The sequence below is a fragment of the Typopeltis vanoorti genome, chromosome 22 (genome assembly GCF_054136105.1).
Source record: "Typopeltis vanoorti isolate ZY-2024b chromosome 22, IOZ_Tvanoo_1.0, whole genome shotgun sequence".
NCBI lineage: Eukaryota > Metazoa > Arthropoda > Arachnida > Uropygi > Thelyphonidae > Typopeltis > Typopeltis vanoorti.
This window is the reverse complement of record NC_143570.1, coordinates 5,596,836-5,624,762: the sequence shown is the minus strand read 5'-3', so window position 1 is coordinate 5,624,762 and position 27,927 is coordinate 5,596,836. Positions and strand designations below refer to the sequence as shown.

Below are 27,927 nucleotides of genomic sequence, written 5' to 3'. Positions count from 1 at the left end.
GTATTACTGGAAGTGCGATTGGTGTCTTTTTCAACTGCGCCCCATACAAAATAATCCATGGGGTTAAGGTCTGGGGAGTTTGGAGGCCAAACATTTGGACTGGTGAAGTCGTAGAAATTTTCAGACAACCATTTTTGACTTTTCCCAGAGGTGTGGCAAGGGGCCGAATCCTGCTGCCATACATACGGCCTACCATTGGCTACCCTTGTTATCCAGGGCTTGACTACAGTTAGCAACTCCACGAACAAAGCCCGAATTCCAATGCCAGGGTTCTTCAACACCTGTTCCTGCAGATTTGCGAGGAATTCTGCTGTACGAACGCAATCAGATCGTCTGCTAGGGATCTTTCTTCTTGCTACATCCTCGTAGTCACCATTGCAAGTCTCTAGTTCATGCCTGATTGTTTTTACTGTATTCAGGGAGCATTGGGCAGCAGTCGTAATATCCTTATTTTGATGGCGGGCACGAATCATCATGATACAAGTTATTCTCTTCCATGATTCAGGTGGGTTCCAGCTATCCATCCTTTCTGACATCTTGTATATGAATGAAGAAGGGTCCAAACTTTTAAATGAAGAGAAGTGTGTGTTAATACATGTAACTTACGGAAAAATATAATTAATTATAAATATGTCAAATTTATCCCGAACACCCTGTATATGCTGCAGTCATTACAACAAAAGGAGATCCTAAATCTTATGGCTGTTTGTTCCTGCACTATGGTGTCTGTTGACTTCTTTCCGAGAATCAATATTTAATAATTTTCTAAGGACCAGCTTCTCTATTTACATGTCATTTAACTTCTTCATTTTAATGAAAGCACATTCTTTTCGACATCCAATTCTGTCTGTTTTACTGCTTCTTTGAATTTCAACCATATATTGCAGTCCCTGGTAATATTATTCCATTTAGGTCTGGAGCTTAGATGAAAAAGTTTGCTGGCTGATTGGCCAAGTAGTTAATGTATCTGCTCTTCAACCAACAATCAATGGGAACGGATATTGCAAATATCTTTAGGCAGGAGATAGTTTTACTGCCCAGTGTGAGACCACAGTCAAGATTATTGGAGCCCTGAAGTGGCTTGAAAAAGTTCAATATCTGGGTTCTAGAGCATTGTGAAGACAAACTTGTAATTTTACATAACTTTCTTTTCCGCTTCTGGGATAATTTCTTATTTTGTCCAATGTGAAGTTTTCAATAAAGTTCCAGTACCTGACTGCTATAATATAGTGGGCATCATATAACTATGGTTGCAATTCCTTGAATCATCATAATTTAATTGCTCTGTTGCATGGAGCATTTACATTTATAAAATGTATTACACCCTATTATATACTATCAAGATTCACCCTTCTATGTCCCTTAAGATATTATGGAAAAATTGGGGAGGGACAAGAATATGAACTCCCCACGACATAGGACTTTAAAAGCTCCAATAAGATAGGAGTGGGTATATGTATCTGTTAAGATGTTTATATATTTATAACTGCAGAAGTATGTCTCATGGAGAAACAGCAACCTAATTTCATGTCTCAGCCATATAAAATGCATATAAGTTTCCTCAGATGTACTAGAATTTCACAGCTGTGAAATCTTTGTACTTGTCTAACTTCTAATTTTGGATGAATCTGATAATATTGTGAATCCATGAAAGAGCAACTATATACCATACCTCTCAGACAAATTTTTGTTTGAGAGGTATGGTATATAGTTGCTGTTATATTATGGTTGCTGTTCTTGATTTTGAAACTAGAATTTCAGAACTTTTTAAAAAATAATAAGGTATACTAATAGCAAAATTCTCTCAGTATAAATCACTTCTTCGCCTTTTAGATTGTGTACCTTTTTTAACCTTGTCTTTTAATTTCTTCTGTTTATCCTCAATTTTTTTTTTATTAATTCATCTTTCCTTATCAGTGATCTTGCCTTACTGACTTTTCTGTTTCCTCTTCTCTGATTTCTACTTCGAAGAGTTTCCTTTATTCGCATTTGGTCTTCTATCTGTTCAGTTGTTTAGATGGATTTTGTTAATATTAGTATTAACTACTGATGGTCCTTCCATAGCTAATGCAAAAGGTGGCTCCTGCTGTTTTAACTTTTGGGTTAATTTCTGATTATTAATAATTCTGAAAGATCCAGGAACTCTTCTTTTCTGGACTCCAGTGTATATGCATTCCTAACATATTCTAATTATGCTCCCACTCTTTCAGCAAAAGTTCTGAGGGAGATGGGTAGTAATGCAATGTTCAGAACTTTTGTATTTCCAGGTGGATTTGGACACTGATGCAATATGTCTGATTCTCTACACAGTTAAAACATTCAGCCTTGGAGCAGTTTCTTCCCTAAGTGATTGCATTAACTACAATGTGGCACTGTCTCTGCACCCTCTGGATAGTTCACTATAACTCGAGTTGTACCAGTGTTGACAAAATTTGGTACAAGCAACTTCATGTCCAGTGTGAAGACCTCATCAGAACTAGTTGGGATCTTTATTTGAGATACCCTTTTCTACATTACTAATTCGTATTCCATTTTGAGAATGTGTAGATAATGATTTCATTCTGCTTTCTATAGATTCCAACAGAAATCTCTCAGTTTTTTACTGAGAGATTTCTGTTTTACTGAGACAGTTCTCAACTTCACTTCTTACCATTACTGGTACTGCTGTGCTACCTTAGAATGTAAAACCCTGTAATAGTTTATCCCTGACTTCCACATCTTCAACTAAATATTTCCCTTTGCTGGTAAGGCAAATATATCTTATTAGTACCTAATACAGTGAACTCTATATAATCAAAACTTCAATTAATCAAGTGCCTCACATAACCAAATTATAAAACTGCTGAGCAGACTAGTTCTGTTTTTTTTATCATTTATAATTCCTGTGATTTGTTTATGTAGATTGCAACTTTTCACTTCATTTTTTAATGCTAATGATATATTCAGACAGGGGATTCTTCCAAGCCACTTGAACGGTTTCGTTATTTATTTATTCTATTTATATTTTGTTTAATTACACCGGCCTGCGATGGAAAAGTTGTCTTGAGAGGTAATAATTGATTCTTATAGATTTTTAAGTGCTGAGTTAAAAAAAAAAAATAATAGTAAGAAAATTCCATCACCCACCAATTTTACCAAATTTCTAATTTTATTGTTTTTATTAGTAGTATTTGGATTTAAATTTGGTGCATTGGTATTTATTTTCATTCTCCTTTATTTACAGCTAATTAATTGTATAAGTGCGTTTTTGAAATGCCTTTTTATGGTAAATAAAGAAATTTCCATGAAACTTCTCATTCTTAAGATAGGAGAGGGAGGGAGGAATACAGATAAAGTGCAGGTGGCTAACTTTGAATCTGATTCGCCGAGATAACGGATAACTTTCCTGTTGTCACAGACACATTTTCTTGTCTTGTCTGTATCTATGATTTTGAGACGGCAAAGAGGATACACCAAATACCCGTGCTTTTTATGCGAGTGGATCAAGAGCAACATTGGATCAAGAAGGAATGGCCAGAAAGAGTTACATTAGAACCTGGAACTACAAATGTGTTACACGAAACTTTGGTTGCTCGGGTAAAATTCCTTTTACCCCGGCTTCACATAAAACTGGGATTGATGAAGCAATTTGTCAAGGCTTTGTCAAAAAAAGGAAAGTGTTTTAAATACATTGCTGCAAAATTTCTGGGATTATCTACAGCCAGCCTGGTTGGCCGAGTGGTTAGCATATCTGCTCTCCAACCAAAAGGCTGCAGGTTCGAATCCCACTGTGGGCATGGATGTTTGTGATTGTCTGTGAAAATACTAGTGGTGGTGGTGGTGGTTGAGCAGTAGATGGCATTGGTGTAGTTGATGAAGGTAGTTGCATTTCGTTGTATTTGATGGATTGAGTGGTTGAGACAGAGTTGTAGAGTAGGTGTCCTCCCTCGATGAGTCCTTGGACTCCCAGGAGGGATCATGCAATAATAATAATGAAAATTGAAAGAAGGTATTTTATCGGTCTGGACATCAGGAAACTTATGAAGGATAAACTGTTTGAAGAAGAAATGGCAACTGTTGAAAAAGAAGTGTGGAAAGCTTAAGCTTTCATAGAGGTGGTGATCAAATTTTTAGGAAATCACAAGGACCCCCAACTATAAAATGATTGTGGAAGACATGCTACAGAAATTCAAGGATTCGGGATGCTCCATGAGCTTAAAAGTGCAATTTCTCAACTCTCATTTAGATAAGGAGAGCGATTCAACCAAGACATCAAGGAGATGGAAAGAAGGTATCAGGACAGGTGGAATATCAACATGATGACGAACTATTGCTGGATGTTGCATAGAGACGACCCAGGTAAAGAATTTCACAGAAAAAGCTCAAAAAGAAACTTTGAAGGAAAAAGAAAAAGACACCACAACAAAATATAAAGTATGTACTAAAGATTAATCTTTAATTACTTTAATTAAAAAAAAAAATTTCCAATACTTCCATTCCAAAAATATTTACGGATAATTTTAAATACTGTTATTTTACTTAATATAATGCATTTTAAAGCTATTTTACTGTAATATTGAGATCCATTTTGTGAAAAATCGTTACATGATGGAGAACAATGGAAGAGATATTTGAAATCAGCATTTAAAAATAAATTAGAAACAATTAATAGTTTCCAGACAACTTTTCATTACTCGAATTTTTCAGGCCTGTGTTATTAAAAATTATATTGTGATCATATTCTTACTGTAAAAATTATATCTTATATTTTTAAATGTTAAAATGAATTGTATCTCAACTATAAAAACACTGCTTTTATAACATATATCCTTGAATTTAGACAGTACTGTTGATAGGGTGTAGCATAGAAGCATCCTGCCTCATAGTCCTGCTTAAGGGCTCTCGTTCAGCCATATTGCGATAGGTGCTGTATTAGGGTAACAAGATATTTTACAACATCTGATGTAGATACAATAGATTTATTTGAAGAATTAAAAATTCTCTCAAAAATAATACAAGAGAAAAGTGGTCCTCACCAAATTTTATCGTATATATATATATGTAGAAAGTATTTTTAACTTGGGTATAATTATGTTAAAGATACCAAGCAATTTTAAACCTGGTTTTACTCCATTTTTCCCAAGAAAAATGGAGTAAAACCAGGTTTAAAATTGCTTGGTGTCTTTAACATATATATATATATATATATATATGACCAAAATCTTCTAGAAATTTATCTCAAGTAACCACCATCCTGATATTGTTAACAATTCCTGTTAGCGTAGCAAGTGTGGAAAGAAGTTTTTCCAAGCTTAAACTGATTAAAAATTATTTCCGAACAGCAACTACCCAAGAAAGATTGGTCGGTCTAGCAACTATATCGATAGAGGCAGACATAGCTTATAATTAAAATTTAGAAGAACTTATAAACACTTTTATTGTGTGATATCCCCGTAGAGCAAACATTTAATTAATATTATTATGTAATTGTTTTTCATTAATGTTTCTCTTGTGATAAAAACAAAATAGCAATTAGAGATTTTCTTATATTTTTGTTTTATAATTCATCACAGGTGATATTTAATTGTTTGCCTCAGGGTGCGATCTAATCTGGCGACGGCCCTGAATTTAGAGGTGACAAAATATTGCTTATGTAGGAGCAGCATATACTCCAACAATATTCCTGGTAATACTATTCAGATTTTTGCTGATAGCAGCAGCTGCTACTTACATGCCTGTTACATGTATATTTTAGAATAATTTCCATGTATTGCACTTTGTATTTTACAGTAAACTAAGATATAAATCTGTTCAATGTTAGTGTACTACATATTTAACACATTTACAGTTTTAAGCTGGAATTATAAACATTTGCTTGCTCATTTCAAACTGAGTACTAATATCAGGTATGCTCTCTATTATTAATAATGGATGAAATGGTGGAAACAATTTATTGGCAAACAAGAAATGTATATTTCCTTACAATATACCACTAATTTTAAATACAAATATTAGACTAAATCATATACCATATATTTTTATATTCCTAGTGCTTTTATAATTATAATTTATTAATGGCAAAAGAAATTTATTAATGGCATTAAAAGAAAAGAAAATTCATCTAAAAATTATTATTATTATAATATTGTGGTAATTTTGTCTAGTTACACTTAGCTAAAGGTCAATTTTTTGTTGCTAAAGAATTTTATTTCAGTTAATTATGAAAGAATTATTTTATGTCCCAAATTAATCACTTGCAAATTAAAGGCAAGTGATCTGAAGTCATTAGCTTCTATGTATGAGTTGCCCCAGTCCTGAAAATACTTCAGGTGCAAACTTTGTTTGCTTACACTTGGATAAAGGATTAAACTAAGTATATAATTTCATTGTATCTTTAATTTTTAGTATAACCAAGTGGTAAAACTTCCAACAATTAATCATTTGTGTCCAAGTTTTAAAAAGTTTGCCATATGTTCTAAATTAAGTTTTGTTTATTGTTAATTCAAAATTTTAGTTAAAAATACTTCGCAGAATGAATGCTTAGTTTTTGCACTTATATAGTTTTTCTCTATAGAAAGCAGAACAAATCTTTAAAAATATCAGGGGTGGCATTTATAATGATTTAGAATGCTAAAATTTTATGGTCTTCTGATATTTTCACTTTAGTTTTATCTTTTGAAGTCAGCTGAGCAATAATGTGTGTTTATGCCAGCTACCTCTTGATGGTAGGTAGAACTGGGCATTCTATACACACTTTCCAAACACTATAAATACTTTCCCGCAGTTGTGGTTTCTGTATTTATAATAGATGAACAGTAAAGGTTCCATATGTGCCAATTATGACCTCAGAGATGTAATATCATGTCTGGTAAATAATTGATTTTTAGTATGAAAAGTTTACTGATTGACAGTTAAATGCATCTACATTCTCTCAGAATAATAAACTTTGCAATCTTTTTATCGCAAAAGATAGAAACACATTTTATTATTTTCCTTATACTGATTAGGCAAATATTAGAAGTACTGTATCATGGTCGGCTTTTGAGAGCTCCTGAAAAGATTAGTAGTAATTTTGTGTTAAAATTGGCAATTTTACTAGAATTTTATGTAGTATTGTTTGCGTTTGTTTCTTGGTATCTGTGCAGTTTTTGTGTGTTTTTCTGTGTTATTTTCATTATTATTTTTAAGATAAGATAGCGTACATGTGGCGGCCAGGTTGTTATGTTTAAGAGTTTTGATGTAAACGAATTTATGCAATGTGCTGTGGGATAGTGGTGATAGTGGAGTTAATATGTGCAGAAAGTGTAAGGAGAATGAGGATCTGAAGCGTGTTTCGGGTGGCGAGAGTGATATCGTTAACGATAGTCAGAATGTAGAAAATGGCGGTGTGATAGAGAATTGCGTGGTAGTGCCAGATAGGTGTGAGAGCGTCATTGAAAGTGTAAATGAGGGTAGAAATACAGAACGAATGGATGATTTGATTGATAATGAAAATGGTGAGATAAATGCGAGTAGTGAAATTGCACATTTGAACGGAGCGATACACAGAGCAAAAAGGCAACTAGAGCGTATGGAAAAATGTGTGATGAATGTACCGACTAATAAACGGCGAAAGTCTGTGACGACAAATAATAGAATGTTCGTAAACGTCAATAAAATGAAGGAACGAGTGCTGTATGGGTTCGCTATTAAGAGGTGTGATAGTTGAGAGTTTGATGAAATTGTACCAGCCGGGTGCGAACATAAAGGACGTTAGCGAATCTATTCGAATACAAAAACAGAGGGTGAAAGAGATGATAATCGTGGCAGGAACAAATGATTTGAAAGAAGACAAAATGGAAATGATAGAGGATGTGAGGGAATTACTTGAGGTAGCAAAAGAGAAGAGTGAGAGAGTTAGGTTGGTGAGTATTTTACCGCGGTATGACAGTGAAGTGTTTAGAAAGAGGGCCATAATTGCCAATGACTTTATGCATGGGTTATGCATGGAGAGTGGTGTGGAATTTGTGGATGTGTGGAGTGAGTTTGATGGGCGAAAGGATTTATATAAGATGGATGGGTTACATTTGAATGGAGTTGGTGTACGGAGACTTGAAAAAGTGTTGATGAATGATGTGGAAGTGGATGTACAGACTCAGGGAAACTAGATTTATTAAGGGGGGGGGGAGAGTAGATATGCAGACTTTAGGGAGGCAGTTGAGTGTATGAATGAGTATAATATGCCCGAGCGAGTACGAAGAACAACAAATCAGAATGGGATAGTTAGTATAAGGCATCAAAGTAGGGTTGGGACTAATGGGCTTCTGCAATTCATGTACACTAATGCCAGGAGTATTAGGAACAAGAGGGAAGAGTTTTTGGCCTTGGTTGGCACTTCCAGGCCACAGGTTGTTGGTATTAGTGAAACATGGCTGACAGAAGATGATAAAGCTAGTGGGATTGAATGCGACGGGTATAGCGTGTTCAGGAGTGACAGGGTGAATAAAAACGGGGGAGAAGTGTTATTGATGATAGCTGATGAGTTGCAGCCAAGGAGTATAGAAGTTGAACTGCAGGATAGAGAAAAGAGCACATTTGAGGCTGTTTGGTGTGAGATAGAATCTAGCAGAACAAAATATACAATTGGGTGCTGCTACAGACCAGGTGATGGAATAGAGTGGGGATAGTATGCATAGGCAAATAGAAGAAATGAGTGGAAGGAGGGTAATTATTATGGGTGATTTCAGTTATGGTAACATTGACTGGAAAGAGGAGAGGGCACATGGGAGGAAGGAATTGGATTTTATGCGGTTATTAAGGGACAACTATCTGCAGCAGCATGTAGTGGAAAATACCAGCGGCAGAGAGTGCTTGACCTAGTAATTGCAACTGAGAATGTGGCTGTAACGAACATGACCATGTTGCCACCAACTGGTAAGAGTGACCATAAGGTCATGACTTGGGAGGTGGCTAAAGGAGTGGAATTTACAATTAAGACAGGGTACATGTGGAATTACCGGGCTGGTAAGTATGACATGCGTAGGTGTGTGCTTGGCTCAGTGCCATGGCATGTAAAACTGCAAGGGCTGGATGTTGATAGTGCATGGGAGGTGGTTAAGAAGTGTTTGCAGGAGGCAATAGTTGACTGTATACCAAGAGTCTGAATAATAAATCAAGTAGGGGTTAAATGGATGAATGACACTATTAAGCTTGAGCTGCAAAAAAAAGAAACAATTGTGGAGGGAATTTAAGGAGAAAGGTGACCAGCAGGCACAGGAACAGTATAAAGCTCAGGCCAGGATGGTAACAAGGGTGGTAAGAAAAGCAAAAGCGGATTACAAAAGAAAATTGGCCATGCAGGCTAAAGAGAATCCCAAACAGTTTTTTCAATATGTTGCAAGTAAAAGGAAAAATGTTCATGGCAGAATGATCTTAAAAAATGCTGAGGGTAGGGAGGTAACCGAATCAGTTGATATAGTGGAATTACTGAGCGAGCACTTTGCAAGAGTATATCATCCAGATGGTGACATTGCAGGAATGGAAGAACCAACAGCTTATACTGGAATTGTGATGATTGAAGTAGAGGTAACTAGTCTATTACAGAACCTCAATGTCAATACATCTGTGGGATCGGATGGTATACCAGCTCGTGTTGTACGTGAAGCAGCTAAAGAATTGTCAGTGCCCTTGACCATTTTGTTTAATTTGAGCCTCAGGTCTAGGTCAGTCCCAAGGGGATGAAAAGAGGAGAAAATAGTTCTGCTGCATAAAGGTTGTTCCAAGGCTGCTGTGGAAAATTACTGGCCAATCAGCATAACAGGAATCATTATCAAGGTCTTGGAGAAAATAGTCAAGAGGAAAATACAAGATTGGATAGAAGAAAATGGGATACTGTATCGGTGACAGCATGGTTTTGTGAAGGGTAGATCATGCCTCAGTAACTTGCTCACATATTATAACGCAGTGACGGCTGAACTGGATAAGGATAATGGGTTTACAGTGATTCTACTGGACCTTGCTAAGGCCTTTGACAGGATACCACATGGAATTCTAATCAGTAAATTGCAGCATATATGGACATAGGGTTGGTGAGATGGATAGGAGGGTGGTTGACTGAGAGATATCAGAGAGTGGTTTATTCAGGAGTAGAGTCCACAAGACGGCCTGTGACTAGTGGTGTGCCACAAGGATCTGTTATTGGACCACTGCTGTTTAATTTGTGCATTAATGATATAGGAAAGGATCTGAGAGGAACAGTTCATTTGTTTGCAGATGATGCAAAGTTGGGTAGGGTAATGGCAATAGTGAATGCAGATGATGTCAAAATTTTGCAAGAAGATTTGGATTGATTGGAGGTCTGGGCTAAGGAGAATGGATGTCAATTTAATGTGGCAAAATGTAAGGTTATACATTTTGGGGTGAAAAGATTAGCAGCAGATTACTACATTGGTGGAACTGTACTCCAGGAAATTGATGAGGCACGAGATTTAGGAGTGTTGGTGGATAAAGAGTTGAAGTTTAGGGGACACTGCAAAAGTGGCCAAATCAGCTCATCAAATCACTTGGTTGCTGAAGAATACGTTGACAAGCAGGTTATAGTTCCTCTGTATCGAGCCTTGATAAGACTTCATCTCGACTACTGTGCCCAGATTTGGTCACCTAGGTTTCTTCTTGATGGGGAGGAGGTTGAGAGGATCCAGAGGCGAGTGACCAAGATGATAGCAGGTCTGTGGAATGAACCTTATGTGAACAGGTTGAGGATTTGTGGGTTGCAAAAATTGGTTGATAGGCGGAGGAGGGGAGATATGATTGAGACATTCAAATTACTGAAGGGTTTCTATAAAATTAATTCAGAAGATATTTTTGAGAACAGGGCTGGTTGTGGGAGGACTAGGGGACATCCATGGAAACTGGGCAAAAGTATTGTTAGTAAAGGTGTTAGAGCGGGGTTCGTTACTTTTAGAGTGGTGAATGAGTGGAATGGGCTGCCAGAGTCTGTGGTGGGTGCTGTGACAGTGAATGAGTTTAAGGCGAGGTATGATAGATACTGTATGAATGTCGAATAGTTGTGATGAATATGATTTGGGCCTCCCTCGATGAGTCCAATGACTCCCTGGAGTTGCCCGTAATAATAATAATAATTAATAAATCATCAAACCAATGTGAAACAGCTCCTATGCTATTAATATTTGCTAGTAGTAAATTCACATAGAATTAATTAAATGGGAAGAAAACAACATAATTCACCATGTCACAAACTTACTATCTCTATGTCTAGAAGAGGAGAAGATACTAGAAAACTGGAAAAATGCTACTCTGATACTGTTATTTAAAAAAGGAGACAAAGAAGAAGTAAAGAACTATAGACCAATTAGTATTGTCTCTAATCTGTACAAAATTCTCAAAAAAGTAATAACAAGTTAACCCCTTTTCTAAACTCAGATCAACCAGTAGAACAAGTAGGATTCCATAAAGACTTTAACACAAATGATCATATTCATGCAGTAAAACAGATAATAGAAAATCCATTCATATTTACGAATTTAGAGACACAAAACACACGTGTTGAAATGATTATTTTACTTATTATTAATAAAATAACAATTGATGTTTCGACCCCTGCATTAAGGTCGTCATCAGAAAAATACATGTGTATATGAAAACAAGCTACATGCTCTTGCGCTCTACAAAATGTAAATTAAATCTATGCTGTTAACTGATCTTTTATGTAGCCTTACCTCTAGTGGTAAAAAAAATACAAAAAAAAAAACTGCACTACACACTAAACCCTGCTAAAGTCCTTCCATACTAAGATTTTCTTCTGGACTTGTACAGTTCAGGTTGATATTGAATGTTTAAAAAAAAAAAAAAAAACTTCACCAAGTCTTCTTGTATGGAGATTTTACTTTGGTTTGTTCTGGTTGCTGTAATGGTTGCAAATGGGTCCTCCACATTCTTGGAATGGTTAGACCATAATTTTTGTTCAGGTTAGGATTGTGTTTGATCATTTCACATGCTTCTTTAAATTTCCTCTCGAACCAGGTTTTGGCGCAATGTAGGGACTTGGTACGGTGGTCTGAAAGGCTGGTTTTTCGAAAATGGAGGAATTTAATGTGTCATTTGTGTTCGTCCTTCTTAATTGGGATGGTTTGCTCTGTTTTCCCCTATGTATGGTAGGTTACATGTGCATTGTATTTTGTAAACCCCTGGGTGGGCTAGGTGTGGAAGAGGATCTTTCGAAGAACTGAGTGGGTGTTTTAATTTTGTCGGGAGTTTGAAGGTGGTTTTATGTTGTATTTGTGTAGTGTTCTGCATATTTTTTTCAAAATGCCACTAACATAAGGTATGGCAATAGCATTCTTGAAATCTTTTTTGTTCTTACTGGTATCTTTGTGGAGGATCTTGTGAATAGTCTTTTTACTGTATCCATTTTTTATAAATGTTTGGTTGATGATCTTGTATTCCTGGTTTAGAGCTTGCTCATTTGAACAAATAGTTTGAGCTCTGTGTTTAAGGGTGACCTAGTTTGATGACACCTAGTTTTTGTGTAGGGTTGATGGTAAGAATTTTTGTGTATGTACTGGCGTGTGTGTGTGTGTGTGTGTGTAGGTTTGAGGTAGACTATGAAGGAGAGACAGCCTGAGGGAAGATGTATGATGAGTGCGTCTAGGAAGGGAAGAGAATTGTTTTTTCAATTTCAATGGTGAATTGGATACGTTTGTGTTGTTTGGTCAGGTGGCTAAGGAATGTATTTAGTGCTTAGCGGCCGTGGGGGAAAATGGTGAAAATATCATCGACATATCTGAGCCAAATATTAGGCTTTAGGCATGCTGACTGTAGAGCTTGTTGCTGAAAGTCTTCCATATTAGCTATTGCGAGGGAAAGTGGTGAGCCATGGCTGTACCTTCTTTTTGAAGGTAAAAATTGTTCTACCACACGAAATATCCGGAGTGGAGTACGTGTGCAAACAGGGCCGTGATGTCATGTGGAAATATGTCCTGTAGGAGCATAATAGTATCATTGATCGGGACATTGGTGAAAAGGGCAGTTATGTCAAAGCTGACTAATAAATCTTGGTTGCTGAGTGTAATGTTTTTAATTTTGTTTATGAAATGTGTATTTTTTATGTAGGAAGGGCAATGGCCTACCAATTCCTTGAATGTGGTCGCTAATTTTTTGGCTAAGTGGTAATTCGGGCTGTTGATTCCTTCAACGATCGGACATAGTGGAGTGTTTGTTTTGTGTATTTTTGGCAGGTGATAAATTCTGGGTGCATGGGCATAATGAGGTATTAGTTTTTGGTAATTTCTTCTAGCCATGTGTTAATGGATTTAATTAATTCAGTTGTTTTCTTTTTGTTTTTTGATGCGTTTCGTGGGGTTGCAGTCTATCATTTGGTAGGTGTTGTGGTCCAATACCAAATGGTTCATTTTTTCTATTTAAGTTGTTCCATCTAAAACAAAAACAACAGTAGCATTCTCTTTATCTGCTTTTGTGATAATAATGTCCTTGTTATTTTTTAGGGATTTGATGGCCAGAAAAAGAAATAATAGAAAAAGCAGAAGAAAACCAATTGCCTCTCTGTTTAACCTTTATTGATTATGAAAAAGCATTTGATTCCATCAAAACTAATGCAATAATCAAAGCACTCAAGAATCAGGGAGTTCCTGGAGAATATATGGACCTCCTCCAGGAAATATACCACACTGCAACAGCAATTCTTTTATATTCTATTTCATTTCCTATGGTTCTGTCGTTTAACTATTTAAGGTACATTTCTTTTTTCTTTCTTATTAAAGATTCTATTTCTGGGTTCCAGGTTCTGAGTCCTTTCCTTTTTCTTCGCAGTTTTGTTCCTATGACTTTATAAGCTGCTTGTTTTTCTATTTGTTTAATGTTTTGCCATCCATTTTCTAGATCTGTATCTTCATTTCTTTCTTTCTATGATTTGTAAGTCGTCTTTGATATTGGTCTCTGATACTGTCTTGCTGTAACATTTTTATCTTAAATTACTTCTGCTTTTGTTTTTGTATTCTTGTATTGTTTCTATTTCTCAGGTAGAACGTGGTATCTGGTATTCTTCCCAACCATATTGCCAACCATATAGCTGCCTATCAAAAGAAGAATTCAAAACTCTGCAGGAAACGAAAAACAACAGTAAAATAATAATTACTAAAGCAGATAAGGGAAATGCCAGTGTGGTTCTAAACTAAACTGACTACACAGATAAGCTTGCCTCTTTGCTTTTAGATTGTCTACCCACCTCCTTATAGAATATGATCTCACCGACTCCCAAATCAGAACACTCCATAGACTCCTTAAGAAGGTCACCTCTTGGCCTGTGGAAGTGACTAACAGACTAAAACCTTTCGACTCTAGACCCTCCCCAATCCCCGGATATATGGACTACCAAAACCCATAAACAAAATGTACCATTACATCTCACTGTGAATGGCAATGATTCCCCCCACATATAAATTAGCCAAACATTTAGCCAAAGTGCTCAAACAATATACTGACAATATCTTCACATATAAAAAACTCAGCCCACTTTAAAGCCGGTGTAGAAAACCTCTCACTCCAACAGACTAACATAATTGTCAGTTTTGATGTCTCCTCCTTATTCACCAATGTCCCACTCAAAGATACATTAGACCTCATCCAAGCCAAATTTCCTCCCAATATCTCAGCCCTATTTCAGTTCACCATGAACTCAGGCTATTTCATTTCGCAAGGAAAATTCTAGAAACAGATAGAGGGGACAGCCATGGATTCTCCATCCCTGGCCAACTTCTTGATGGAGACCTTTGAAGAAAAAGCATTAAACTCTGCCTCACATAAATCCACTGTTTGGCTATACTACGTGAATGACATGTTCATTATTTAGCTGCATGGACTGGATACACTCCACAACTTCTCAACACACTTAAACAATCAACACTCCAGCATCCAGTTTACCTTGGAAAAGGAAAACAACAGCAGCCTCTCTTTCCTAGATACTGTGATTACACACCAGTCTGATGGATCCCTGGCTTTCTCTGTTTACAGAAAACCTACACACACAGGTAGATACATTCACCAGCAGTCACACCACCCCTCTCCCAACAATATGGGATTATAAAAACCCTAATATAACAGGGCAAAAATAATCAGTTCAGGTAACAATGCCCTAACTACTGAACTTAACCATATCCTTAACACCTTCTTAGCCAATGGCTACAACCCCCCCAAAAAATTCAAAAAATATTAAAACCAATTTACCCCAACCCCCTCTCCCCTTCATAATAGAGATTACTCAAAATCTATCACTATTCCTTATATCTGGAGTATATCTGAAAAACTAACAAAAATCTTAATTAAAGTTTTAATTAATATTCTAGTATACACTGTCATTTCCTGAAAATTTAAAAGCTATGTATAACCAATGTATAAGTTTACAAGAATTCCATCTACTGATATGTTATATGATCCTTTCAGAAGTTTGTAAATTTTAATCATATCATCTCTTTCTCCTGTTTGCTGAAGTCCAGTGTACAACGTTAGTTATGAGGATCGGTTGAGGGAATGTTGACTGCCAAGTTTGGCGGATAGAAGAAGGAGAGGTGATATGATTGAGACTTTTAAACTGTTGAGAGGTGGTTACAGGGTTGACACTGGGGAATTTTTTTTGCTTGGTTGAACAACGGGAAGGAGTGATGACAAGGGGCCATCCCTGGAAGTTACAAAAGGAAACTGTGAGCAAGAGGGTGAGGAGTGGTTTTTTTGCATGCAAGGTGGTTGAACTGTGGAATGCATTGCCTGATAGAGTGGTGAGAGTGAGAATGGTCAATGAGTTTAAGGAGTGGTATGATAGACTTTGTGTTTCCTACGAGGGACCTCCCGCGATGAGTCTTGATAGACTTGTGTTTCCTAGGAAGGACCTCCTGCGATGAGTCTTTTGACTCCTTGGAGGCCTAAATAATAATAATTAAGTAGTGTACTAGTTAAAAAAAAAAAAAAAAAAAAAAAAAAAAAAACCTCAGACAATTCATCCTGAAGGCTGTATTCTTGTAAGCTCTCTCTCATACTTCTGAAACATTTGTTTTAGAAGGCAAACATGAATGGGGATGTCAGTTTAATGCAGCAAAATGTAAGGTCGTGAGGTTTAGGACACATTGATGCGATGCTGCATACTCTTTTGGAGGAGATATACTGGAGGAAGTAGGAGAGACAAGAGATCTGGGGTTGATGATTGACAGAAACCTGAAATTCAAGGGACATATTGCAAAGGTGGTGAAGGTAACACAGAGGATTGCTGCAATAATGAGAAGGATGCTGACCTGCAGAGATAAAAGAGTTATCATTCCGTTGTATAAGACCCTGATCAGACCACACTTAGACTATTGTTCTCAGATTTGGTCCCCAGAATTTGAATGGGATAAATTAACTGTGGAAAGGATACAGAGGCAGAAAACAAAGACAGTTTCAGGACAGTACAATGTTAGTTATGAGGCATGGATAGGCTAACAAACACCAACTGTGCACCGTATTTAAACCTCGTGAAATTAGCAACTCTCATCTGCTCACCTAAGGAAGATTTGCACTCCTTTATCACATCCAGGAGTCTATGAAGTGCCCTGATCTTGCCATCAAGCCTACCATGGACAGACAGGAAGAACTGTGGACATCCGCCTCAGTGAATACAAAAAATATTCACCTCCAGACCCGACTTGCCATAGCGACAGTGTCGCTATGGCAAGTCGGGTCTGGCAGACAGACCATGCTTTGAATACCCCAGCACACAGGATCAAGTAATGCACAGAAGCTTCTACAAGTCAGAGAGGTTGTGTCTCCCAAATCTACCAAAGATTTGGGAGACAGTCATCCTAAGACCAAATTAATATTTATTACCTTTATTTTATTTTTTTCAAACTTTCTAAGACTATTATTTGGACTACTATTTTCAAAACTTTGAACTACTTTTTTTTTTGACCTAGATGGCACTCTCTTAGGACTTTGCAGCATGCAACACAAGACTTTTAGTCTTGTGTTGCACGCTGCAATTACTTATACTAGCTCCACTATTACATTGAATTGTGGTTGTCTTGCAATTGTAACAAACTTTGTGTTGTGTGCTCTGAAGATGCTGGATATAATACCAACGAAATATTAGCTTTTAAGTTAATAAATAGTTATTTTCTTATCGATCTGTGTTCATATCAATACCGTTAAATCTATTACAACACATTAGTTATGAGGATCAGCTGAGGGAATGTGGACTGCAGAGTTTGGTGGATAGAAGAAGGAGAGGTGATATGATTGAGACTTTTAAGCTGTTGAGAGGTGGTTACAGGGTTGGCTATAAAATAACATTGGATATTTGTTATTTTTTTCTTTCAATTGCAATAATATATTTTATATTTCATGTATATAATTATTTATTTTTGGAAAGTAATATTAGGTAGAATATAGGCAATCCCTGTTTATGAATAGGAAACGTGGAATGGAATTACTAGAGTTAATAAATCTGGATCAGATGAACTTTGATCTATTTGATATGCCACCAGCTAAATATGATTTTTACATTCAACATTATGGTCATTCTAATACAAAACAAGTAAGTAGTTTATTTGATTAGCTTCATAAAATAAATAAATATATTTTTATGCATTCAATCTTCCTTTTTATTTATTTAAGTTTGTTTTGCTTGTCTAATATAGATATATATATATATCATTTGGTTTAGTAATTTCAAGCCTTTTACCTCATGGAGACTATCGGAAATGATGATAGTAATAAAATAGGGGCAGGAATTAATAGTATGGTTACTGGTACTAGTACACACTGAATAAATTTCATGATCTAAATCATCAGTTCTGGTAAAAGTTCATTTATATGAGTAATTTATTCATTATATTATTTCTGTGATAAAATTTAGGCACAGCAAATTCAGGTAAATTCAAATATCAAGAAACTTTGGACAAATCCAGATTATCTGAATATTTCCATGAAATCATAATTTTTTTTCTTTTTTTTTTGATGATGTTCTCAAATCAGCTAATGCCTTTTTATTCCCATATAGGGAGTAGGCGAGGCTGTTTTAGCCCCATCTAACTTTTTGAGACTGAGTGTGCAATTCAATCTCCACTGGTAGCCAATCAGAGATAGCTGGCCCAAGGCTATCACTAGTTAAGCAGCACGCAGTGAAGAGAGACGGTTCAATATGTGCTAGCATCTCGTCGTTCTTAACCTGACAAAATATATTTAATGCCTGACATAGTGTGGGTTCTATGTTTACGGGACAAAAAACCAAGTTTCCAGGAGAAAAAACTCACTTGCCCTTGCAAGAAATCAACTAACTCAGGAACCAATTGAAAAAAGGCTTAGAAAAATTTCCTCTAGTCCGCGTCTAGATTCGAAAACAAGTCTTCCTTTGTGTGGTCAAGCACTGTGGTGTGCAAACTCCACATCCACTGAGCCACACAGGCTCTAGGATGATGTTTCATTCGTAATAATATTTTGTTTTTCATTATAATTATATCTAGTAGTAGTCCTAGTGGCCTGTTACATTCTCAAACCATCTCTTGGCTGGTCTTCCAGGCAGTCTCCTTCTAGGAATGTATGAAAGAACCTCAACAGCATGGTGGAAGATAAAATTGAAAGTGACATGATCAAGGGAGAGAGAGAGAAAAAGTAAAAGTGATAATCAAAAGAACAGTTCTATGATATATGTGAAGAATGAAGAGTTGATGATAGAGTTATGAAATCATGCTTCCCCAATTCAAAGATTAACAATGTTAGCAAGGCTATTAGAATGCGAAAGGGTAAAAATTAAAGTTGATTATTTTGGCTAGCATGATGATTTGAAAGGAGACACGTATGGTATGAGGGGATGATATGAAAGAGTTACTGAAAGCAGCTAAAAGTAGCTTAACTATCTCACTCACTTTACTGAGTAAACAGAGTGAGATAGTTAAGACAGTGAGTCTGTTGCCATGGTATGACAGAATTGAGTTAAGGAGGAGGGCCATGATAGCAAATGAGGCAATGCATAGGTTATTCACGAGGAATTGGATTTGATAGATGAAAGGACTTAAACTAGGTAGTTGAGTTTAAATTTGAATGGATTTGGTGTTCAGAGTCTGGAAAAAGTGTTGGTGAATGAAGTGAGATTGGATGTGAAATCAGGGAAACTAGAGTTTTTTATTGGGGGGGGGGGTTTCTAAGCAGGTACACAAATACCAGTGAGGCAAATGAGTGTAAGGATGTGCAAAAAATGCCTAAGTTGTTACCAATGGTAACAACTTAGGTACCAGTGGTTTGTTATCACTGGTAACAACTGGTAACAAACCAGAATGGGATAGTAATTATAAGGCATAAGGGCAGCAGTGGGTCTAGGGGACTATTTCATTTTATGTAAATTAATTCTAGGAGCATTTTATTATTATTATTATTTGACACCTCTAGGGAGTCCAAAGACTCATTGAGGGAGGGCACCTGCTCTAGAACTCTGTCTCCACCACCCAATCCACCAACTGACCGCAACTATACCAACACCATCTACTGCCGACCACCACTAGTATTTCCACAGACAATCACAAACATCCATGCCCATGGCGGAATTTGAACCCGCAGCTTTTGGCAGGAGAGTGGATACTAACCACACTCAGCCAGCCACTCGAGGTGTTTTTTAAATGTCAGAGACCTGTCAAGAGTTATTCCCAAATACAACTTCTTCGACACTGTTGTGTCGAAGAAGTTGTCCATTAAGATAAACTTGAAGCTCTCTATTGGCAAATTTGTTATCAAGGTGGAAGCAGCAGGTCTCGGACTTGTTGGTATTTGGTTGAAGATGCCAATTCCTGAAATATCTACCAAGATAGTCCAGGTCAATCATCAGTGTTGTCTCTGTAGTTTCTTTTGAGCCACTACTTGTTGCCAGAGTCTAATCATCTGCCAAATTTTCTGGATATGGTGTCTGGCATGTCGGCGATATATAAGCTAAATAACATCGTAGAAAGGACAGAACCCTGGGGAAGCCCATTATTCAGCAATTTACTTCTACTTGTTTTGCTTCCCATAACAACCTGGAATAATCTATTACTGAGCATATTATTGATAAGTGCAGTTATTGTTTTGCATCATGTAACTTGAAGTAGTTTTGTAAATGAGGTCCTGCAAACCATATCATAGCTGGCAGTGAGATCTATAAAGACAACTGAAATCTTAAGGTGCTGCTGAAATCCTACTTCTATATATGTAGTCAAAGATAGGACCTGGTCTATAGTGCTTCTGTTTGGTCTGAATCCTGCCTGTTGAATAGGTATATGTTCCAGTATTTTGGGGCTTATTCTGTTCAGTAAAAGTCTCTCCAATAATTTAAGACACGTGCTTAACAGAGCAATTGGTCGATAACTCTCTACCTGTCTTCAAAATAGCTATTTTTTTTTATCTTTTAAACTCTGAAGGTAAATGTCCAGTCTGTAAAATATCAGAGTAAAACTTTGATAGCCAGAAACGCACATGTTCAACACAATGACATAGAAACTTAGGGTGCATTCCATCAAACCCTGGAGCCTTATCTGGCTTCATTTCCTCCAGTGCATCCATCACTTCTGTAACAAGAAAGGGGAAAGAATAGCAAGATTCTTGATTTCATGTCTCTTTCAATTTATCAAGATCTCTTTTAACTCGAGTATAATGGCTATTATTTCAGGGTGCTGTTGACAATTGATAGTATTCGATTTGCAACTTGATTAGGAGACACTTTGACTTCCTGGCGTCCTATCGGTGAAACTTTGCCCAGTTTTCGTAGTAGACCCCTGCTCTGTGGCTAGAGTCCTTAAAATCCAGAGACTCAACCGTCTCTGTCCACTTGAGTCAACGAGCATCATTGAGGCTATGCAATAATTCTTCGGTGATTTCTTGTTCTCCACTATCCAAAAATTCTTGATAAAGGGTCTCGCTCTTTTCATCCCATTCTGGAATATACTCTTTTCTAAAACCTCTCGGGATATATTTTTTGGTGACTGTAGTGACAGCATTTACAAATCTGCTATAGTTCCTTGCTGTGGGTGGTATCCAACTGAGACATTTGTCCAGATCTTCAGCAAAGGCATTCCAGTTTGCTTTGCTGAAGTTCCAACGAGGACAAGGAAAAGAGGAGATCAGCGGTACTTGCATCCCCACTTCAATGAATATAGGCCGATGTTGACTATGGGGAAGTCCTCCAAGACTTTTCTTTTACCCACCATTAATACTCTTGGAAACAAAACACAGATCTGGATTGTATTCTTGATCCCAGGCCGTAGGCTTAAAGGTGCCCCTATCTTAAAGGTGCACTAAAGATCAAATGGTAGTTATGATCTTCAGCCCAGTCGACAAGAGATTCGCCATTCAAGTCATTAGTCCTATATTTCCAAGTTTCATGGTGGTTGTTGAAGTCTCCTATATAAACTGAAGGGTGGGCCTGAGTCTTTAACATGTGTTGGCCACATCACACTCGGAGGTTTGTATACGTTGACTGTGATCTCTCTTATTTTTACAGTCACAGTATGGATATTTCCTTGGGTTGACGTTGATATGAGGCAGACATTATCAATCTTACTCTGAACATATGTGGCAACGGCATATACTTGGTGGAGTGTTGCACCCACTAGATCATACCCTGGAATTTTACCCCTATTCTGAAAATCCTGTTCCTTATCAATGCATGTCTCCTGGATAACAATTATGTCTATTTCATTTTTTTTTTTTTTTTGAGTATTTTAGAAAAACACTAACATTTAGGCCAGCTGATGCTTTCAATATTTAATTGGTAGATATGGGCTGAAGGTCTGGGTTGCCACATTTGCTGGTTCTGGAAAGAGCCTGAGCTTCTTATTTGATTTGACATTTTGGGTAAATGCAATATAATCAATTAGACAGGAGATTCTATGGGATTGTCTGACTACCAGATATTCTAGATATTGTAGGCTATTTTGCCGTGAAACTCACGTTGCCCGGGGTGCACCACTAGGAGGCTTATCTACTTTTGCACCCCTATACACACACACACACATGCACATTTACAAATACATGTTATAATTTGAATGTAGGATTATTGGTGAGAGTTCAGTCAATATTTCCCAGAATTTAGAAATTTTTAGACCTTTATTCTGATAAAGATTGAGTTGATTCCGAAGAGCTTTATAACATTCTTTCAAGAGTCTAGTCTTAAGTTTGAAGAAATTTGAAAGAATTTGTGTGAAGAAATTTTGCATTGTCCCATAGGATCTGTGGCTAGTAGAAACACTGTATTCTGCAAGACCAGATTTCTCAGCTTGGAGTAAATGGATCTATTCCATATGTTCTGATTGTTGAACGTCTATTGTACAACCAGTTTGGCCAAAATAGGAAAGATTGGAGGAACAAGGAAATTGGTACGCTCCCAGATGAGCTAGTTGTGGAAGATTGTCTTTTATGGAAATAGGATTTAGGAATTCTTGTTTATTGACCTGAAGGTTGTCTGGAATTCACATTTCTTTTATGACTTTTGAGATAGTTCAGAGATAGATTTTATGTAAGCAATGGTGATTCTCTTGGTATATGATGATGGGTTATTAATAGGAGAATAACTGACCAAGATGTGTTGTAATTTGGAAAATACCCATTCAGAATCATGTTTTCTTTTTATAGGTTGTAATTCTTGTCTGAATGTGCCCTCAGAGGAACAGGTGTTTTGCCCTATGGGCAAGAGTGCTTGGCATTGAACTTTTGTGATGGGTGGTGCATAATGTGGAGTCCTGAAAAATGTATTTTCTAGTGAATATGGGCTTCTTATAAACTGAAAAGCTGAGAGTGTCATCCACTTCCCTCTTTATCAGTGAAAATTCAAGCAGAAGCACTTTGTAACCTTTAAGTTCTTTCTTGTTTCATGTAGCTTCAGTTCTCATTGTGTTTTCACTCTGATGTGATGAGCTGCTCGTCACAAAATATTAGTCGTTTATGTTAAATTCTTTATTTCATTACATAATTTTGTGTGTATAGTCATTTAATTATGACTTTAATAAGTTCCATGTTTAGTCTTGAGAGCAAGGTTCCTGGATTATCTATCCCTACCCCACTTAGTCTGTTAATGTGTTATAAGTGTTCAACCATTTATCAGTGGAAATGGCATTAAAAAATAAAGAACACAACTAAACAATCAAAGCTGTGATGAGTTTTGATGTAGCACCTTTACTAATGCTCCATTAGGTGCTGCACTTCAATTTTTAGATATCATCCATGTATTTGATTTTGCAATCCACACTAGTTTTCACATAGAGAGGGGAATTTGCATGCAAATCAAGGAACCACCCTTTATTTTTTATACTCACACTTCCATTTACCTAATTCAATTTTTTTTTTTTTTGTTCATTTTGAATAATAGTTTTCCAGCATCTTTCCTCTGGCCAAGTATTGGTTGGTACCGATTTGTTGACATCTTTCTTTATAGCCATTCTCAGAAACTGAACTGAAAAAATGTTTACCTAAGAATAAAGCTCATTCTTGAAAAGGAAATTAAAATAGTTAACTTTTATAAACTGCAAGACATTACTCTTCCAGATGGAAAGCTTCTACAGGTAGTCAAAAGCTTGGCCATCATTAAGACTCTGGCTCATGCATCTAACACATTTTTTCTAGTAATGATTTCTTATTATAAGGACAATTTTTTACTGATACCACATCAAGTTAAACCTCTCTCTTTCTCGGAGGGTATGATATATGGTATACTTGAAAAAAATTATTGTAAGCCAAGAACAAGGAATTCTTAAGTAAGCATCTGAGAGAAACGTGCTTCAAGAACTTCATCTTCTGTATATTCTGCGAGAAAAATATCCCTCGGCCAAACAGGCTGGCCTGTTTGGCCGAGGTTAGTGTATCCGCTCTCCAGTCAAAAGGCTGCAGGTTCGAATCCTGCCATGGTCATGGATGTTTGTGATTGTCTGTGAAAATACTAGTGATGGTGGTCGGCAGGAATTGACGTTAGTGTAAATGAAGTTAGTTGTGGTTGGTGGAGATGAAGAGTTGTAGAGTGGGTGTCCTCCCTCGATCAGTCTTTGGACTCCTTTGGCCAAATGATATCATTATAACAATAATAATCTTTCATATATAGGATAAAATTCATCCATGATTTCTCTCAGGTGTTTATGGAATTTCTTGTTCTTATGGCCTGAATTATTATGAACAAACTGGATGTGTTGCTGAAATAAGAACAAAACACAATTTGGTGGAACCAAATAATACACTTAATCATTAGTTCTTTCAAATGCAAGAACTTATATATCATACTAAAAGAAATGTTTTTATATGATAGCAAATGATTCAATTCGTAAAAGGAAAGTAAGCTTTATAGAAGGAAAGAATGCAAGTTTTTGGATGTGTGAAGTGAGTTTGAGGGAAGATTGGATTTGTATGAGAGGAACAGCCTGCACTTGAATGTGTTTGATATCAGGGGTCTTGAAAAACTAATAACTGGTATGAGACCTAACACAGAGAGTCAGGGAAGCTAAATTATAATGCAAGGAATAATGAGAATATGTGTGTAAGAGTGACAATGTTATAAAACTTTGTTAATGATGGGAATGGACATTATCATGGAAATGACTATGAGGAGAAAACAATTTTGACTTTCTGTGCATCTGGTTCAGGCCCATCAAACCTGTGCAAGAATGTCTGCATATATACACCCTCTGTCCAAAAAGAAACTGAACTTTTCGAAAATAGAAGAAACTGGTGGCGCCACCTGTTGTATCTTTTTGTTGTCAAAAGCGGTAACTTTCATTAGTGTTGTGTCAACTGTTTATGACATTTGTTTCATTAGAAGCCGTGTTCTATAACACGGCTTCTAAGAGTGACAGTGTGTTTTGATGAATGGTCAGAAAATGAGTTTCAAACGGAGAGCTGCGATTGACTTTTGTGTTAAACTTGGTAAAAGTTTTACTGAAGCACATCAAATGCTTCAAAAAGCATACGTTGATGAATGCTTATTCCGTACTCAAGTTTACGAGTGGTTTAAGTGATTTCAAAGTGGTTGTGAGATGCTTGAGGAAGACGAAAAGCTGGGCTCTCCAAAAACTGGACTGAGTGAAACATCCAAAAAGTGTGTGATTTCATCAAAGAAAGCCCAAAATTGTCCATGAGATTGATTGAAGATGAATTGGGAATTCCAAAATCAACTGTGCACAATATTTTGAGTTTGGGCTTTCGTAAATTGAATTCGTGATTTGTTCCCCACAAGTTGACCGACGACCAAAACATTTATCGAATTGAACGCTGCAAGGACCTCATTAAAACTGCTCTTAAGGACTTCCTTCAAATGATCGCTACTGGTGACGAAACGTGGTGTTTTGAGTATGAGCCTGAAACAAAGCGCCAGAGTGCTGAGTGGAGACCACCAGATAAGGGGCATCCAAAAAAAAGTCGTTTGGGGAAGTTAAAAGTAAAGACAATGCTGATTTGTTTCTACAATTCCAAGGGCATTATCCACAAAGAATTCCTTCCGCCTGGCCAAACAGTCAATGGTGAGTTTTATCTCAAAGTTTTGAAGCGATGGATAGCAAGAATTTGTCGCATATGCCATGAATATCATGATGTAGGCAGCTGGTCACTTTTGCATGATAATGCACCATCTCATTGTTCTGACATTGTGAGACAGTTTTTGAGCAAAAACCAAGTTTGTGTGTTGGCTCACTCACTCACTGTATTCACCTGATTTAGCACTCTCTGACTTCTTTCTCTTCCCCCGACTTCATTTGCCAATGAAAGGAAAGCGATGCGACACCATTGAAAATGTTCAAGCAGCAATAACCACGACCCTCAACAGTATCCCAAAAACCAATATAAAAGCTTATTAATTAATTGACCATGCCAAATGCTGTATCGAAGCTGAGGGAGAGTATATCGATTGAAATAAATGATTTGAATAATTATAATTGGCCTATGTTTTATTTTCTATCAAAAGTTTGATTTCTTTTTTGGACAGAGGGTCTAAGGCACTAAAGAAGAACAGAGATCTGCAAGTTGTCCAACTGTGTCATGCAGGCTACAGACAAGAGTATACAAACAAACATGCAGGTACCTTATTATGTTCTTTACACAAATGCTAGAAGTATCAGAAATGAAGGGCTTGAGTTTGTTGCCTTAGTCAGTATGTTGGGACTTCAGATTTTAAGCATTAGTGAAACCTGACTATCAGAATCAGACTGGTATAAAGTGTAATGGATAGAATATTTTTAGGAAGGATAGACAAGATAGGAGAGAAGGGGGAATGCTGCAAATGATATCAGATAATTTGAATCCAGTTAGAGTTGAGATCTATGATTGTAATACTAATAACAAACAGTTTTTGAACTATTAACAGGGATCTTGAACTGTTAGGAAGTTGAAGTTCAGGGGGCCATGTAGCAAAGATTGCAAATACAGCTCAAAAGATAATTACAATGCTGAAACAATCCTTGACATGTTAAGATAAGGATGTCATTTTGCCTCTTTACAAGGATTTGATAAGACCTCGCTTGGACTGTTGTGCACAGGGAGGGAGTGCAAAGGAGAGTGGTAAAAATATCAGGATTGTAGAATATTGATTATGAAGACAAATTGAGAATGTGTAGACTTCAGACTAGCAAACAAGAGAAAGAGGAGTGATATCATTGAGACTTACAAACTTCTGAAAAGGTTATACAGGATTTCAGTTGATGGAATTTTTTATGTTATGGAGGGTGACAAAAAGACAGAGGACAACCTTGGAGGCTAAGAATGAATGCCACTAAGAAGGGGGGGGTGAGATCTAAATTTCTCTCTCGTAGAGTGGTGTGTGATCAGAATAGATTGCCATTGGATGTTGTGTGTGCAAGCAGTGTGAATGAATTCAGGAACAAGTATGATAACTGGTATGTGTAGTAGGTGCCTCTCTTGATGAGTTCCCGACTCCCTGGAGGTCTCTCTTAATAATAATAATATATAAGCTAGGAATTTTTAAATTAAAAATGGCTATTGGAATTTATTATTCATAAATTCAATCTGAACTGATTATGACAGTAATTCTCACCATTAACTGTAAAAAGTGCAACTTGTGTTATTTTTAGGTTCATATCCAGACTGAAAATTATGATGAGGAAGAGATACAAACCAATGAGATTGATTCAAGAGATAAGTGGACCCAACAACCTCCTCATGATTCTGCATGTGTTGGAGGTAATTTTATTTAAATACTAATGTTAATTTATTATTCTTGTTTTAACATGAGGCATATCTTTTCAATAATTATTTTAATAATTATTGATTTAATAAAGGTAAATTCTAAAGTGACTAAATAGTCATTTAAAGTGATATAATTATGTTTCACATAAGAATTACCGTCATCATCATTTTCATAAAAAGCTTCTCACATGTGACATAGAATATTATGAAACTCCAGTATAAGCTTTTCTTACTATTTTATTCCATTTTAATTTGATTGTTGTGGTTGCTCAGCCATCTTCATTTTTTTTGTTTGTTTTTTAGCATAATATTCATATCAAAATAATCATTCACAAAAATATGACATTTTCCATCACTGGCCTGTGAAACCTTAAAAAATTGACCAAATTAGAAAGCGAATATATGGATGTCTGGGCAGCATGCATGTTTTCTAAAGTGATCCGTGTTAGGGCGATTCGTGAATGCTGGCGTGCATATTCGGTATTCTATAGTCAATTTATTTTTATGAAACTTTCATAGTTTCTACATTCGGCTCTGAAATAATGCTGGATCTAATATCCACTTGATTTTTACAAAAACTACTGGTATATTGTTGCCGAGTATGCTTTTTTTTTTTTTAATGAAATATAGTTTTTTTTCCATTCTACTGATTTAGATGAATTGCCTATAATGATCTGTATTTAGAGTCATAATTTCTGAAATTTGTCCGTTTTCATTGTTTTCAGGACATTTTATTTGAAATAAGTTTAGAATCCCAACTTTGAAGTG

General features: G+C 36.5%; 1 protein-coding gene across 1 annotated transcript in view; it reads left to right on the top strand.

Annotated features, from left to right (window-relative positions):
• Nucleotides 1-27,927, top strand: part of LOC150094129 (uncharacterized) — a 244,865-nt gene that overhangs the window by 134,283 nt on the left and 82,655 nt on the right. Inside the window, exons 9-10 of the mRNA XM_090412408.1 lie at nucleotides 17,431-17,554; nucleotides 27,045-27,153. Coding sequence (XP_090268534.1) covers nucleotides 17,431-17,554; nucleotides 27,045-27,153 — 233 coding nt within the window. The remainder of the gene's footprint in view (nucleotides 1-17,430; nucleotides 17,555-27,044; nucleotides 27,154-27,927) is intronic.